This window comes from Salvia splendens, chromosome 17, assembly GCF_004379255.2.
Source record: "Salvia splendens isolate huo1 chromosome 17, SspV2, whole genome shotgun sequence".
Lineage (NCBI taxonomy): Eukaryota > Viridiplantae > Streptophyta > Magnoliopsida > Lamiales > Lamiaceae > Salvia > Salvia splendens.
In genome coordinates this window covers 3,240,076-3,257,333 of record NC_056048.1, presented here as the reverse complement: position 1 = coordinate 3,257,333, position 17,258 = coordinate 3,240,076, and the positions used below count along the sequence as shown (strand labels likewise).

At 44.5% G+C, this 17,258-nt stretch overlaps 1 protein-coding gene across 1 annotated transcript; it reads right to left on the bottom strand.

Moving 5' to 3' along the window:
* Nucleotides 1-1,247: 1,247 nt before the first annotated feature.
* LOC121773925 (exo-alpha-bergamotene synthase-like) lies at nt 1,248-3,639 on the bottom strand. Its single transcript, XM_042170842.1, has 7 exons — nt 3,466-3,639; nt 3,125-3,380; nt 2,665-3,040; nt 2,375-2,593; nt 2,153-2,291; nt 1,817-2,062; nt 1,248-1,730 (listed from the first exon to the last, which is right to left on the bottom strand). Exons 1-7 carry the CDS (start codon nt 3,550-3,552, stop codon nt 1,431-1,433), a joined length of 1,623 nt encoding a protein of 540 aa, XP_042026776.1. The 5' UTR covers nt 3,553-3,639; the 3' UTR covers nt 1,248-1,430.
* Nucleotides 3,640-17,258: the final 13,619 nt, after the last annotated feature.

The window sequence follows — 17,258 nt, the reverse complement described above, 5'->3', positions numbered from 1 at the left end:
GTAAAAATTGTTTTTAAATATAAAAAACAATTTTTATAAATAAAAAATATTTTTTTAAAAAAATGAATTTATTGCGTCAGCGTGACGACGCCCACTCGCGGGCCGGCGAGTGGGCGTCACGCACGACGCAGGGCGAGCCACGTCGCCGAAGCGCGTGGCGGCACGGACCATACCGCGGGTCGTGCCGTCGGCACCCGACACGGCTTGGGAACGACACGGAGATGGAACGAAACGTGGAACGCGGGCGGCCCGCGTTGCGGGTGCTCTAAGAGTCAGACAGCGTAGCTGTAAAATACTCCATCCGTCCCATAATATAAGTCATATTTAGTCTAGGCACAGATTTTAAGAAATGTAAAAAAAATGAGTTGAATAAGTTAATGGAATATGAGTCACTAATATATACTCTCTTCATTCTATAATAGTGGAGACATTTTTTTTCCGGCAAGGAGAATTAAGAAAAATATGTGTAGTGTATTAAATAAAAAGATACTCCCTCCGTCCCCCAAATTTTGTCACAGTTTGACCGGGCACGGATTTTAAGAAATGTAATAGAAAGTGGGTAGAAAAAGTTGGTAGCATGTGGATTCTACTTTTAAAGTATTAGTTTTATAATAAAATGTGAGTGATAATAAGTTAGTGAAATGTGAAGTCCACTACCAAAAATGCTAAAAAGTGAAATGCGACAAATTTTGTGGGACGGACGGAAATGGAAAAATGTGACAAAATTTCAGGGAAATGGACTAGTTGGATGTCAAGGTGTCTTCACCATTAAACGAAGATCAAATGAATCGATAGAAAGGTACAAAGCATGACTTATGGCTAAAAGACTATACTGAGATATATCGAGCGGACTACTTATAGACATTTTCTCTAGTAGCAAAGAGAAATATCTTTACTTTAGAGCATTGTTTTCAATTGCAGCACACAAGGAATGACATCCATATCAAGTTGAAACCACAAATGTCTTCTACATGGTTAATTATTGATGAGGTTTAGATGGAAGCGTCACAAGGAAGGATTTGCAATCATTTACGTTGAAGAGATGAAAAATGACTGTGGAAGAACTAGGCAATCAACTCCTGCAAATGGAGGCAACAAGTGTTGATGAAGAGAAGATCAAACTGAAGGAGATTGATGATGAGAAAGAGATGAAGAAACATGGAATAAAAGTAGTATTCATTCTATCTCAAGTTGCCATGCCAATTTTCCACCTTTTTCTTGATAATTGTATAAAAGCACTTGTTTGATTTATGCAAAGAGAGAAACCACACTTGATAATCATACATAATGATGGATACAAATTAAGAAGCATGTTGTGACATGAAACTTAATGAGGAAACAAACAGCAACCAGTCTTCTTGATCAGAACTCATATCTGATGAGTTGAGATCTAGGCATAGGGATTCAACTTATTGAAATACAACATATGTTTAAAGCTGCGGCATGTGAATGGGCTGAACGACGAGGGAGACCAGATTTTTCTTGGTTTCGGAATGGGGAAGGCCGAAGCCATCTCCATGCTGATACATGCAGAGCGAGATTCGTCCAAGATTCATGGCAGTCTGCCCGAAATTCTCTATGGGATTCTCCATCAATATCTCTTTGTTCATTCGCTTCAGAGCCGTGTCTATCAACTGGTTTATATGTTTGCGAGCATCCTCCTCAGAGCATCCTGTTTCCTTCATGTAGCACTGGATTGATTTTGGAACATCCCCTCGTTTCATTTCGTCCTATTCAAGAACATACTATATTCAAACAAGGTTGTGCTGAGCTGGGGCTTAAAATACATGTAGACTATAATACATAGTTTTCTTACAGATGAAGTTGCCAAGTCATCGGCCAGACGAAGAACTGTAGCTGGCCATCGAATGATACCGGGATATTGCTCTAAGCTCTTTAATTCCTTCTTGCTTATAGGATTTGTGGTGAAGTAAACACAAAACAGAACTAGAGGTCCAGAAATGGAAATCCAAGCTGTATTTAGGTACTCATTTGTGGTTGGGACATAACCACTGTGAAACCATGTTGCTTCTAAGTAGTAAGCTCTACACAGTTCTGCCCACTGAAACAACAAACAAACATTACTACCAAACTTCCTAAAGACATTATCATAATCACAGTATATATAGATGATAGATACACATGTTTTTACCAGTTTCCTCAGATTTGAGATTACATTGAAACCTTGGTCTCTGAGTATATGATAAGCAAATTCATTCACAGAATTGAAGAGAGCTAAGAAGCAAATCTTCATGTATTCTGGAAGGCTGTCCAGTGAATTAATATCCCACCTGAAGGTAGTGGCATTTATGTGAATTGTAGCAATTAATAAAGACTAATGTATGTTGATTATGAATGAAGTAAGCAATCAAACCTCTCAATTGTGTGAGTGAACAATTGAAGTTCTTCCAAGGTGCCATATACGTCGTATATGTCGTCTATTATGGTGATCATAGCAGCAATTTTGCTCACAATCTCCCTTGAATATCCAAGATGAGGCTCCGGAACGAATCCCAGAGCCCACAAGAAGCACTCAGCCAACCGGTGCCTTGCAAACCCCAGTTTTTCCGGCAGACCAGTCTCTTTATACCAACTGAAATTGTAACTCACAAACAATGAAGGCTTGAACTCTTAGTAAAAAGTAAAAACTAGTACTGACTTTACCTTGACAATAGCTTGAGCTCTTGCTGGTATGTTGCTTGTACCATGTTATAGTCCAGTTTAGCCAGCTCCACCAAAGTAAGGTTTGCTTCAGATGTATTCTCGTACGCTTGTATGAACCACCTGGCTTCTAGCTTTTGCAACCTCCAGTGCAGAGGAACCTCCAAAGCATGCCTCACTTGCTCCCTCAGACGTGGCTCTGAGATTTGCTCTAGCCTTCGAGCAAGATGATTCAATGAGAAATCTTTGGCTAAATCCATTACGTTCTCCCCTTCCACGCTTAAATACGAAGCTTCATACAGTGATACGAGCCCTCTCATGTCTTCACACAGGGAGGCCTTGAAATTACTTTCGTCATCCATCAAACTACAGAAAACCTCTGCACCAACAAATCCATTTAGGATTCGATAGTTAAGAAAATATTGTTATTAATTAATTTAGTTTCATTCAAATGTGTTATAACCTTGAGAAACGTGATAACCATGCTGTCTGAGAAGTCTGAATTTGAGAGACGTGAAATGCAAGTCCTTTTCTAACCATTCTTGTGCCTCATATATCTTCTCTAACATTTTTGCTATCTGCTCCTTGAAGTGGCCAGATAGGCCTAGTCTCGTCACATTGTCGATAAGGTGAAGCTGGTCGAGCTCATCTTCAGTTATGTGGATCAGTATTCTCACCAGATCTTTCAGCTTCTCAGCTTCGCGAACGTACTTCTCCCCCTGCATGATTAATGTTCAACACATTGAGAAACTGAGTTAAATGTGTTGGTGCATGAAATGAAGATAATGTTACTGGCTTTACTACCGTGTATGGACTTTCGAACGACTGAATGTAATCGTCATCCCAAACACTAGCTTGGTAGTTTGCAGACCTCCTAATCACTTTCTCCATGATCAATAGATTTGGATTCTAACAAGCTGAAAATAATTAATCATAAATAGAGCTAAAATGATGAAACTATTTCAAAGCATAGGCATGTGAAAGATTTTTTAGTAATGAGTGATGAGATTTGACTTGATATTACTTGTTTATAGGGATGTAAATCCAACCCGAAACCCGTGAGTCGGCCCGAATAGCCCGGTAAAATTAGTGGGTTAGGGCTGTAATTTTGTAACCCCGACCGAACGGGTTGGCGGGTTAAACAGGTTGGCCCGAACAGGTTGCGGGTCGGCCCGATGGGTTGCCACTTTTAATTAAAAAATATTAGGTTTTAGAGATTTTTTGTATTTTTGAATTTCATTTAGCACAATTATTAGTCTTCTTCAATCTTCATTTTACACTTTTTTACTCGATCTCACACTATCAACTTTCAAGTTCCACCCTGACTCATTATTCCATCGTCCCATCATCTGGCACTACTGTCTTACCACTACTAAAGTCAATCAAGACAAAATTTAAAACTAATCCATCACAATCTCAATATATTTATCATTTTATTAATTATTCATGTAAGATATGATTTTTAATTTTCATAAAGAATTAATTATGAACAATACCAAAATAATGACAGGAAAACAAGCTTTAACTCAAATTGATTGATTTAATTTTGATTTATCTTTGTTTATGTTGTAGTTGATCGAGATAAAAGGCTCTCCAACTATTATTGAAATAACTATGAAAATTTGAAGATTTTATATGATTCTAAGACTAAGAATAAAAAAATATCTAAAATTTTAAATCATTTTATAGAATAAAATTTTGATACAAGAGATTATTTTTGAAAGTTTTTAAGCCCGAACAGCCCGATGGGATAGCCCGAAACCCGGCGGGTTAGGATTAGGGTTGAAAATTTATGACCAAAAAAATTAATAACCCGAATAGCCCGCACCCAATTAGCCCTGCAACCTGAGTGGGTTGGCCCGAACCCGAACGAGTTAGCATGATTGACATTCCTGCTTGTTTAGTTGGAGGGGGTATATATGGACCATATGGATACAAATACCACTGAATAAGATCACATGGGTTGTTGATTGAAACATAAATAAAAGAAAGAACTGAAACTAGTAGTATAAGTTTACCGGGCCACTACTTTTAGCACTAGTTAGTTTTAGGATGAAATTCTATGGATTTTTATAGACTAAAGTCCAAATTTGGTTCTTTACATTTGTTTTTAAAAAAAATTTGGTCCTTTACATTAATTTTGTTACCAAACAATATGTTTTGATTTTAAGTTAAAAATTTTCTGTTAAATTTAATGGTCAAACATGATTTGACCAAATTAGTGACTTAATTATAAATCTAATTAACCGATTAACCTAATTAATTCAATATTAAATTTATAAAATATTTTTTACCTATATCAAAATATATTAATATTCATAAAATATTTTATACATATACTAAAAAATATTAAAATTAATAATTTATTTTAATAAAAATAATAAAATATTCAAAAATTGATTAATATTAAAATTCATAAAATATTTTTTATCAATAATAAAAATTAAATTAATTAAAATTTATAAAAATATTCACAAATTTATTTTTTATTATAGGTAAAAAAATATTTATAAATTTTAATGTTAAACTAATTAAGTCACTAATTTGGCAGGTAGGAGGAGCAGCGGATGTGAGACATCACATGGCTCGCATTCGTACTTTGCTCGCACATATACAGTTCATGTTCTCTCACATCTTTCGAGAGGGCAACCGACCAGCAGACTTTTTGGCAGGTAGGGGGGTCCAGACCCCTGCCATCACCTTCTTTGATGCGGATTCAGCGCCTCGGTATTTGAAGTCGCTCGTCAGGATTGACCAGTTGGGCTATCCGAACTTCAGATTCAGATATCGAGATGGATGACTTCTTCACTTGGTTCGTGGTTTTGATTTATGGTTTTTTTATTTCCTTTGGATTTGGCCCGCTTTTGGCCATCATCCTTGTTCTTTTTATGATGTATAGCTTTGTTATGTTTATCCTCTCTTTAGTTAGATGGTTAGTACCCGGTCTGTGGGGATACCAAAGTATCTTTGTTAGCTCTTGTGTTTTGTATCTCTCGTGCGGACCGAGTCACTTTTGGGCTCGTCTGATGTATGTGCTTTTGGTGATTTTTGATATATACAGGTTGGGGGTCCGCCTTAACCCCCGCCGTGATGGTGTTTGAGGAAAAAAAAAAGTCACTAATTTGGTCAATTCACGTTTGACGGTTAAGTTTAACGGGAAATGTTAACTTTGGACCAAAACATATTGTTTGGGACAAAAAAGTAACAAATTTAATGTAAAGGACCTAAAAGTTTTTTAGATTAAATGTAAAGGACCAAATTTGGACTTTAGTCATTTTTATATGGTATCAGAGCAAGCCGTCGACTGCGAACCAAATTTTGATTGAAAAAAATGATTGATCTGTATATCTAGACTTTAAATTTGGGCTAGTTTAATAGAGAGCTAGTCTAATCCAACAAAAAAAATTAACCCCGGTGATGAATCCGCGAATTTTTGATGTTAGTAAATGCTGGTAGAGAATAAAGACTACGACGCAATGAATTTACGTGGTTCGATTTACTGAAGTAAATCTACGTCCACGGGAAGAAGGGAGGGCAAGATTGTATTGCTTGATCTGGGATTACAGCTTACAACACAGACTTGCTATATGATATTTTATCTCTAGAGAGCTTAACCCTGTCTATCCGATCTAAGTCCTATTTATACATTGAACTAGGATCGTGGTTTGCAGCCCCACTAACAAGATCGTGGGTGAGCAATAACTGCTCAATAACTGCTTCGTACCACTAAATAGATCGTGGGTATAGTGGAGGTCGTGGAGGCCTTTCATGAGTCCACTAACTCCTAGTTCGGTCGAATGCTGAGACCGAACTGCTGGACTTTACCGATCAGCTCTTGCCGATCTGAGAGGAGAGCTTGACTGGTCGGCTTTTACCGAGCTGTAGGCTGAGTCCGAACTCTTTGGTCGTGCCGAACTCTTTGGTGCCGAACAGATACTCTTTCTTGGGCTCTGGGCTGATGGGCCGTCACTGTTATTGGGCTTGCCATTAGGGTTTAGTTCGTACCCCATCACTACCCCCCCCGAAAAGCGAAGTGAATCACTTCGGCGAGGTGAGTCACTTCGGCATTCTGGATAACGGTAAGGGGGAGGCTGACGTCAGGGGACGTGCCTTGCGCGTGCCTGCATTAAATGCGACAGTAAAATCCGGCCGTTGAATCCTGAAAAGGTGGGATTCGAAACAGCGCAACGATCTCGAAATCTTTCCCGAATCTGATAAATATGCTCTTTCTTCCTCATTTGAACACTTTTGCTGTTGCGTCTTCTATACTCTCTCTTTCTCGAGAAATTTTCTTCCGCTTTCAAGAGCTTCTTCAGACTTTCTTCACCTTCAAAAAGTAAGGAAAATGGCTTCTATTTCTTCTTCGGAGTCGGGTAGCGGTAGGAGAGGCGGTAAGGGGTCTTCTGGCCGGAAAGAGTCCGGGGAGAAGACCGTAGAGTATTTCCATAGTATTTTGAGTAAGGATACTGTGATATCCCTACCCGAAAAATACTTTTTTCCTGGGGGGAAGGCGGTGGTACCTGACGGTGATCATAGGGCTGACTCCCCGCCGGAGGGTTACGCCACCGTGTACGAGGCCTGCTTAGAATGCGGGCTTCGTTTCCCCCTCCCTTCTGCCTTTATAGATTTACTAGATTTTTTTCAGCTTCCTTTAGGCCAGGTGACTCCGAACTCTTGGAGGCACTTGTCGGCCTTCGCTGCCGAACTCCGTAAGTTAGGAAGGGATTTGTCTTTGAAGGCGATCCTTAAATTCTTTCAATTTAAGAGGAAGGGGTCTTGGTTTTACTTGATCCCTGTACAGCCCTTTAGGGCCTTTTGTAAAACGAAGTGGCCGAAGTGGCAAAACCGCTTCTTCTATTATGATAGGACCGCGGCTCCTAGTTTTCCCTGGAGAGGGCTGAAGTCCGTTATCCGTCATCCTCGGCCTGAACCGTTGGACGAGCTCGATGGCGAGCTCAACAAGATTCCCATAGTTAGGAAACAATACACGGAGTCTGAGCTCGTCAAGGGCGACGTCGTGTTCGACATCTCGTCTTCGGACGAAGAGGCCGAGGGTGAGGATTTCTCTTTATCTTTATGCTCTACTGCTTTAACGAAGAAAATCTGACTCTGCTTTCTTGCTTTTTGGCAGTGTACATGCTGAATAAGGCTATCCGAAAGTCCTCCGAGCTTGTGGAGCCGGAGAGGCAGAGAGCCCCTCGCTCGGCGTCTGAAGCCGAGAAGAATCCGAAGAGGCAAAAAACCTCTTCTTCGGATCCGAAAGTGCCGGAGTCGTGTTCGGCTAAAGGGAAGGGGAAATTTCATGAGTCCCCAAGAGTGCCGGGGAAAGACCTGGTCATCTCCGAGGTGGTTGCAGACATCCCGGAACACGTCCCTGAGCCTTTTCAATGGCCGACGAATTTTGTGGAGGTAAGCTTTCTGACTTGGCTTCTTTTCCACATTTTTTGATGGCCATTCTGTTGAGTTTTTTCCTTGTTCATCTTCAGAGAGCCAAGCTCGTCTCCGTGGAGCTCTCCAAAGCATCCCACGACTACGAGGAGATGCAGAAGAAGTTGCATCTTGCTCGTAGTCTGGCCGAACAGGCTGAGGCCAAATTTGAGAGGGCCCGAGCTGCTAGGATCTCGGCTCAGGATGAAGCCCGGTCAGCCAAAAACCAGCTCATCATCCTGCAAGAGCAGACGAAGCACCGGGAGGCTCAGAAGGAGGCTGCCGCCGTGGCTGCCCAGGGGGAGGCTCTCCGTGTTTACACGGAGAAACTCTTTTTGAGCAGCCAGTTCTCGGCCTTTGTCGGTAGTCTGGTAAGGCTAATTACCGATAAGGGCGAGCAGGGGGCCGACGTCGTGCTGCCTCTGTACAGCCGAGAGATAGCAGCTCGGCTTCAGAATCTGCCGCTCCTTGAGGAGCTCGCTTCATCCTCGGTCCTGCTTTCTGCAGACCGAGTCCGGAGTTGTCGAGCTGATCGGGACGAGAACCTGGAGGCTATCTTTGCCTCCGTGGGACCCGTTTCACCCGCTTCGACTTACAACGGAGAGGGTGAGGCCGAGTCGCTGGAGCTGGAGGCCGAAGTCGAGCGGGCCGGGCATCCGGAGAAGGAAGCCGATCAGGAGGCGGAGGCGAGGCCGGCAGGATGCGAGGCCGAGGCTGAGGTAGCTCAGGAGAAAGAAGCTGAACCAGACCAAGGAGCCGGAGACGAAGCTGGCGGAGTATGATTTCGTCTCCCTTCTCTTAGTCTAGTTTCTTCCTTGTAAAATGGCCTTGAAGCCCTCCTAGTGTAAAAATTTTCCTTGTGAATGAAAAATTCTCTACACTTGTCTTCGTATAGCTTTTCGTACTCGCCTTTATTCCTGTTGTATTTTACTATCTGCTCGGTACAGCTGCCGAACTAATATAGCTGCTTTGTACTCAAGGAGATGGAGATACTTCACTGGAAACGGCTGTACTCTTCGGCTTTAGACGAAGCTGAGAAAAGAGCTATAGCCGATCAGACGAAGAATGACGAGCTTCTGGCTCGTTTAGTGAAGGTGGAGGTCGATAATAAGGACTTAGAGTCCGATAAGAAGGATCTGGAGGCCGAGCTGAATACGACCATTGCTGAGAGGACTGCGTACGAGGATTACATCCGTGTGCGCGGGGGAGTGACCATATCAGATGTTCAGAGTCGAGTTGACGAACTGTGGGAGGAATATCATGTACTCCGGAGGAACAATGCGCTGGAGAGCTCGGCTTGCCAACAAGTTGTGAAATCATTGCGGCGCTGGGCTTCTCGGTACGACATCATTCTGTCCCGGCGTCCCTCAATCGGGAGATTCCTTAGGCATTTCCCGCCAACAGATGCTCGCACTCCAGATCAAGCCTCTGGTTCCCTTGTTCAAAATCCTACTCCCAGTCAACAACGAACTCCGGAACAGCCGGAAACGTCAAGACGAGAACGGGCTCAGGAGCAACCGGAATCGTCAAGACAGGGACGGACTGAAATTCGCCGAGGAGTTGTGACTATGAGCGAGCAAGATCAGCAGATGCTTATTGCAGAGACTCTTCATCGCCGAGGGGTTAGAGCTTCTGGGGCTCGCGGAAGAGGTGTTGGGTCGAGGATAGCATCTCGTCGACCTGCTTATTCTTCATCTGCTCGGAACAACCGAACTCGGCTTCCAGAGGATTTTGCAGATAGGTGGCTTAACTTCAGCAACCCTGGACAGTAGAATAGTCCTTTGTAATAGCGTAACGCCATTTTGTAGGGTAGCGGAGTTGTATGCCGAACAAGATTTGAAAAATGAAATTTTGTTTTCGCTTCTAACACTGTATTTACAGCTTAGCGAAAAAATTTCATCGTACTTGTCCTCGGTCTTATGAAGTAAACTTCTTTGACCGGACTTGGTCCTTGGTCTTATGAAGTAAACTTCTTTGACCGGACTTGGTCCTTGGTCTGATGAAATAAACATCTTTGACCGGACTCGTCTTTGGTCTGATGAAATAAACATCTTTGACCGGACTCGTCTTTGGTCTGATGAAATAAACATCTTTGACCGGACTCGTCTTTGGTCTGATGAAATAAACATCTATGACCGGACTCGTCTTTGGTCTGATGAAATAAACATCTTTGACCGGACTCGTCTTTGGTCTGATGAAATAAACATCTTTGACCGGACTTGGTTTGTGTTCTAATTTGGCGATTTTTGTCGCCGGGATCGAACTTTCCCTTGTCCTAATTCGGCGAGTATTATCGCGTGGATCGGACTTTCCCAGTTAACCGAAGTGGTCTTATGCAGTAAACCTCTTTGACTAGACATGGTCGTCCCCGGTCTTATGAGGTAAACTTCTTTGACCGAACTTGGTCGTCCTAATTCGGCGAGGTTTATCGCGTGGATCGGACTTTCCCTTATTGCAGTTCGTTTCAGACGAAGTGCTTATTTCTTAAGCCGAATTGTGGTCTTGTATCTTCCTGAGAAGCTTGGACTCACAATCGTTGGCTTATTGCAGTTCGTTTCAGACGAAGTGCTTGTTAAGCTGAATTGCGGTCTTGTATCCTCCTTGGAAGCTTGGACTCACAATCGTTGGCTTATTGCAGTTCGTTTCAGACGGACTGCTTGTTAAGCTGAATTGTGGTCTTATATCCTCCTTAGAAGCTTGGACTCACAATAGTCTTTAATAATCGATCTAAAAAGGGGATCAGTCTTTAAAGAACGATATACCTTGGTACCATTTGTAAGAGACGACAAGCACATAGAGACAAAACACATAGAGAAAAAATGAAAAAGATGAAGGAAAAAAACTTTAAACATTTTTTAAAAAACGACAAGTAAAAGGTACAAGTAAGAAACAAACAAATAAAAACATATACCCCTATGACCGAACTAGACACGAGACGGACTGACCGGACTTTTGTCTCTTACAAGTGGAACTTCTTGAGGTTGGAGACGTGCCATGTTCGGGGTACTTGTTCTCCTGACATGTGAGTCAATTTATAAGACCCTTTGCCGAGGACTTCTGACACCCGATATGGACCCTCCCATGTGGGTTCGAGTTTGCCCAGCTTTTCTGCTCGGCTTACTTCGTTGTTTCTCAAGACGAGATCTCCCACTTGAAATTGAAGCTTTTTCACCCTTTGGTTATAATACCGGGCTACTTGCTCCTTATACTTGGCTGCTTTTATGCACGCCAATTCTCTTCTTTCTTCGGCGAGATCTAGTTCTGCTCTCAGTCCGTCGTCATTCATTTCTGAGGAGAAATTTAGAGTTCGGGGACTGGGTACGCCGATCTCCACCGGAATTACGGCTTCAGTGCCGTACACCAGACTATACGGAGTTTCACCGTTGGAGGTTTTGGGCGTAGTTCGGTAGGACCATAGGACTTGAGGGAGATTTTCTACCCATTGTCCTTTGGCTTGTTCTAACCGAGCTTTTAACCCTTTCACCAGAATCCGGTTCGTTACTTCCGTTTGTCCGTTTGCTTGGGGATGGGAAACCGAAGTGAACCGCTGTTGAATGTTCAGCTCTTGGCACCAATTCTTGAACGTCTTGTCGGTGAACTGAGTCCCATTATCCGAGATGAGGATGTGGGGTATGCCAAATCGGCACACTATGTTCTTCCAGACGAAGTCCAATGCCTTTGAGCTCGTTATCGTAGCTAATGGTTCAGCCTCCACCCACTTCGTGAAGTAGTCCACGGCAACGATAAGGAATTTCATTTGCCGAGGAGCTTGAGGAAGTGGTCCCACTATGTCTATGCCCCATTGCATGAAAGGCCAAGGGCTTTGCATAGTGTATAGATCGGTCTGCGGCATCCTTGGGACATTTGCATGAATTTGGCACTTCGTACATTTCTTGACGAGCTGCACTGCCTCTTGTACCATGGTTGGCCAATAATATCCCCATCTCAGAACTTTTTTAGCTAAAGCTCTGGCTCCGATGTGGCTACCGCACGATCCTTCATGAACTTCTCTGAGGATGTAGTCCGTCTCTTCTGGTCCTACGCACCGCAATAACGGCTGGAGGTAAGACTTTCTAAAGAGGACTCCTTCATGAAGTTCGTACCGAAGTGCTCGGCACGTGATCTTCCGAGCTTCTCTCTTATCCTCGGGCAATTGTCCTTGATCCAGATACTGCAAGATCGGCGTCATCCAGTTCGGCGAGCTGGATACTGAGTGTACCTCGGCTTCATCAATGCTTCGATGCATTAATTCTTCCGCCTTTGAGCTCGGATCTGAGGCCAACTTACTTAAGGTATCTGCTCGGCTATTTTCCGCTCTGGGAATGCGGATTATCCGAAAATAGGAGAAACTTCGGCTGATGCTTTGCGCTTTGTCCAAATACTTCTTCATTCTCTCGTCACGGGCTTCACTTGTGCCCAACATGTGATTTACTATGACTTGTGAATCACAATGGACTTTGAGAGATTTGACGAGCAGACTTTGCGCTAACTGGAGTCCGGCCAGGAGGGCTTCGTACTCGGCTTCATTATTAGTAGTGGGGAATAGGAACCGAAGTGAGTAGGCTACCTCGTGTCCGTCGGGAGCGACAAGTAAAATACCAGCTCCACTTCCCATCTTGTTCGAAGCTCCATCTACGAATCCGCTCCAGCAGTCCGGCGGCTCTACTTCGGATTCCAAGGGCTGTGCTAGTTCGGCACTGGCAGAATTCTTCTGTTCGGCAATAACAGGAATTGCTTGATCGAACTTCGCTTCTGCAAGAAAATCTGCCAAGGCTTGTCCCTTGATGGCTTTCCGAGGTAGATATTCAATTGTGTGCTCTCCCAACTCTATAGCCCACTTGGCGATTCTGCCTGATGCTTCTGGTTTGGTCAACACTTGCCGAAGTGGCAGATCAGTTAAGACGCATACCTTGTGAGCATAGAAGTATGGCCGCAGTCTCCTTGCTGCATTTACTAATGCCAGAGCAATCTTTTCCAGAGGTTGATACCTGGTTTCTGGACCTCTTAATGCTCGGCTTGTAAAGTAGATGGGAAGCTGCTTTAGGCCTTCTTCTCGTACAAGCACCGCGCTGATGGTTTGATCCGATGCCGCTAAGTATAAGAATATTACTTCGGCTTCGGTTGGAGCAGAGAGAATAGGAAGCTCGGCTAGATAACTTTTGAGCTCGTCAAAGGCCTTTTTCTGCTCGGCTCCCCACTCGAACTTTGGTGCCTTTTTCAACACCGTGAAGAACGGCAGTTGCTTTTCGGCTGCTTGAGAAAGGAATCGATTCAGTGCGGCTAGACATCCGGTTAGCCTTTGCACGTCATGTATGGACTTCGGCATCGCCATGTTTTGAACAACTTGAACTTTTGAGGGGTTTGCCTTGAGTCCGTCCTTTGAAACCCAACAACCCAGAAACTTTCCCGAATCTACCAAAAAGGTACACTTTTGGGGATTAAGTTTGAGGTTGGCTTTCTTGAGCACGTTGAGAGTGGACTTGAGGTTGTGCTCGTACTCCGAAGTGCTTTTGCTTTTGACGACTATATCGTCAACATACACTTCGACCTCCTTTCCAATCAGGTGCCGAAAAAGCTTGTCTACCATCCTTTGATAAGTGGCTCCGGCATTCTTTAAACCGAATGGCATCTTTTTATAAGCGAAAATGCCGAAATCAGTAATGAAGGCCGTTTTTGAAGCGTCAATCTCATCCATTAAAACTTGATGGTATCCTTTGTACAGATCAAGAAAACAAAAAATTTCAAAGCCTATCAAAGCTTCTACTTTTTTATCTATGTTCGGAAGGGGATAGCAATCTTTGGGACAGTGCTTATTTAGATCGGTGAAATCTATGCACATCCGCCATCCTCCTTCCTTTTTCTTGATCATGACAGGATTGGCCACCCACGAAGGATACTTCACTTCGAATAACACATCCGCCTTCAATAATTGACGGACTTCGTCATGGATGACTTGACTTCGTTCTGCCGCAAAGAGTCTTTGCTTCTGTTTTATCGGCCGGACTGAAGGATCAATATTTAACCGATGAGTGATTACCTCGGGGGGCACTCCGGTCATGTCCAACGGAGACCATGCAAAGACGTCTTTATACTCCTTGAGGAGCTGGATGGTTTTTTCCCGAAGTAGGGGCGTTCCCGCGAAGCCGATCTTAACCGTTCTGGATGGATCGTCTTCGTACAGCTGAACTGTCATCGAGTTCGGCTCCGGTATGACTTCGGTCATCGCCTCTGACTCCGGCTGCTGTGATTGCTATGCTTGGTGGTGCCGATCTGACTGCTCGGCACTTCTAAGCGCAATTTGCAGACATTCCTTTGCTCTCTTTTGGTCACCTCGGATGACCGCTATCCCTCCTTTAGTAGGGATCTTGATGGTGAGGTGATAAGTGGAGCAAACGGCCCGAACTGTGTTGAGCCAGTCTCTTCCCAGGATGATGTTGTACGGGGACCGAGCTTTCACCACGAAAAACTCAATCATCGTACTGGAGCTAGTAGGCGCTTTCCCCACCGTGATCGGAAGGCTGATAATACCTTCAGGGCGGGTGTCCTCCTGGGCGAAGCTCTTCAGGGGAAGCGGAGCCGGACTTAGCCGAGCTGGGTCCACTTCTAGTTTGTCAAAGCACTCTTTAAAAAGAATGCTAACCGACGCTCCTGTATCCACAAACACCCTGTGGATCAGTTTGTTTGCCACTCCGGCTTGGATGACAATGGCGTCTTGGTGAGGAGAGATGGCCGGGACGGGATCAGCATCCGAGAACGTAATCACTTCGTCCTGCTTCAGCCTTTTATGCGTTGGCTCCTCTCGATTGGAGCCTCTGCGCTCTGACTTTAGGGACGACTTGGTCTTCCCGGCAGGGAGAGCGTCAATAGTCTGGATTACTCCATCATATTGCGGCTCGTCCTCGTCTTCGGGATCCGGCTGCCTTTTCGGATCCTGAGGAGCGCAGTTCGCACCACTCTGCTTCTTATTCTTCTTTGGCTGCTTGCTTTGGTATTTTTTCAATGTCCCTGCCTTCACAAGAACATCGATACCTGCAGCCAAGTTTCTGCACTCCTCAGTATCGTGACCGTGGTCTTGATGGTAGGAGCAGTAGCTATCCTGTGGTCGGCGCGCGGCTGATTTCGTCATCCGCTTTGGCTTTTCGAATAGGTCAGAGTGCAGTTCGAAAATTTCCGCTCTCGGCTTGTTCAGCGGTACGAACTGAGCGGGCGGCTTCTCGGGATTGAGACGGGGTCCCAATCTGTCTTGCACCGGAGCCCTTTGAATTCTTTCAAATGGAGTCCGGCGAGGATGCCCCTGATAGCTATGATCGGGCTTCCTTCTGTCTCCTCGGGTCGATGAGCTGTCTAACGACCGTTTGCGACGGTCTGCCTCATCGGCCCGGGAGTATTGGTCCGCAATGTCCCACATTTCCTGAGCTGTCTGCGGACCGCACTCAACGAGCTTCCTGTAGAGAGCTCCGGGCAGGATTCCATTTTGGAATGCCGAGATGACAAGCAGATCGTTGAGATCGTCTACTTGCAGGCATTCCTTGTGGAATCTTGTCATAAAGTCGCTGATTTTTTCGTCGCGACCTTGACGAATGGAAAGCAGCTGAGCCGAAGTGATTCGGGCTTCCGCTTTCTGAAAGAACCTCCTGTGGAAGGCATCCATTAGATCTCGGTAAGATCTGATGCTGCCCTGGGGGAGGCTATCGAACCACCTTCTCGCGTTCCCGATGAGCAGCTCGGGAAACAGCTTGCACATGTGGACCTCGTTGAGACCCTGGTTCGCCATGTTATATTGATAGCGCCCCAAGAAATCGTGAGGGTCCACGAGCCCGTCGTAAGTCATCGACGGAGTTCGGTAGTTCTGTGGTAGGGGAGTTCGGGTGATGTCGTCCGAGAACGGAGTCTTCAGTGCTCCGTACACGGCGAATCCGATATCTCGTCGGTATGGAGGAGATTGAGTTCTCCTGTGATTCCGGTACCGAGGAGGAACTGGAACATGTTGGGGACGGGGATTCTTTCTCCTGGGAGATGCGACACTACTGCGGTAGTGACTTTCTTGTGCGGAGGGAGAAGGAGAATCCGCCGTTTTCGTCTCCGGCTGCTTTTGGCTTTTTTGCAGGAAGGTTAAGAATTCCTCCTGCTTCGCCGCCAAAAACTGCTTGACAGCCTCATTCAAATCGGGCTGCTGGGAAGACTCAGTGGGACGATTTTTGGAGCGGCTTGTTCCTTCGCCATGAGAACTGGTGGTGGATTTATCCCTAGGCTGTTTTCCAGACCTATGGGATGGATTGGCTTCCTCCTGGTTCTCACGGGCAGGAATACGGGTACTCTGCGATCTGGTATGCATTTTTTGGGTGGAAAAAATGGATCAAAAATTCGCTTTATCACAAATTTTGTTCTCTGTTTCCCACAGACGGCGCCAGTGATGAATCCGCGAATTTTTGATGTTAGTAAATGCTGGTAGAGAATAAAGACTACGACGCAATGAATTTACGTGGTTCGATTTACTGAAGTAAATCTACGTCCACGGGAAGAAGGGAGGGCAAGATTGTATTGCTTGATCTGGGATTACAGCTTACAACACAGACTTGCTATATGATATTTTATCTCTAGAGAGCTTAACCCTGTCTATCTGATCTAAGTCCTATTTATACATTGAACTAGGATCGTAGTTTGCAGCCCCACTAACAAGATCGTGGGTGAGCAATAACTGCTCAATAACTGCTTCGTACCACTAAATAGATCGTGGGTATAGTGGAGGTCGTGGAGGCCTTTCATGAGTCCACTAACTCCTAGTTCGGTCGAATGCTGAGACCGAACTGCTGGACTTTACCGATCAGCTCTTGCCGATCTGAGAGGAGAGCTTGACTGGTCGGCTTTTACCGAGCTGTAGGCTGAGTCCGAACTCTTTGGTCGTGCCGAACTCTTTGGTGCCGAACAGATACTCTTTCTTGGGCTCTGGGCTGATGGGCCGTCACTGTTATTGGGCTTGCCATTAGGGTTTAGTTCGTACCCCATCACCCGGCAAGCTTCAACCTAAGATATTTAAAAGAGGAATGTTATAATATCTCACATTGGTGGAAAGAGAGGACTAAAACCACCCTATATAAGGCTCATGAGGCACTCCTTCCATAACTAGTTCGTTTTAGGATAGAAACCTATAAATTTCTAACAACATTAAT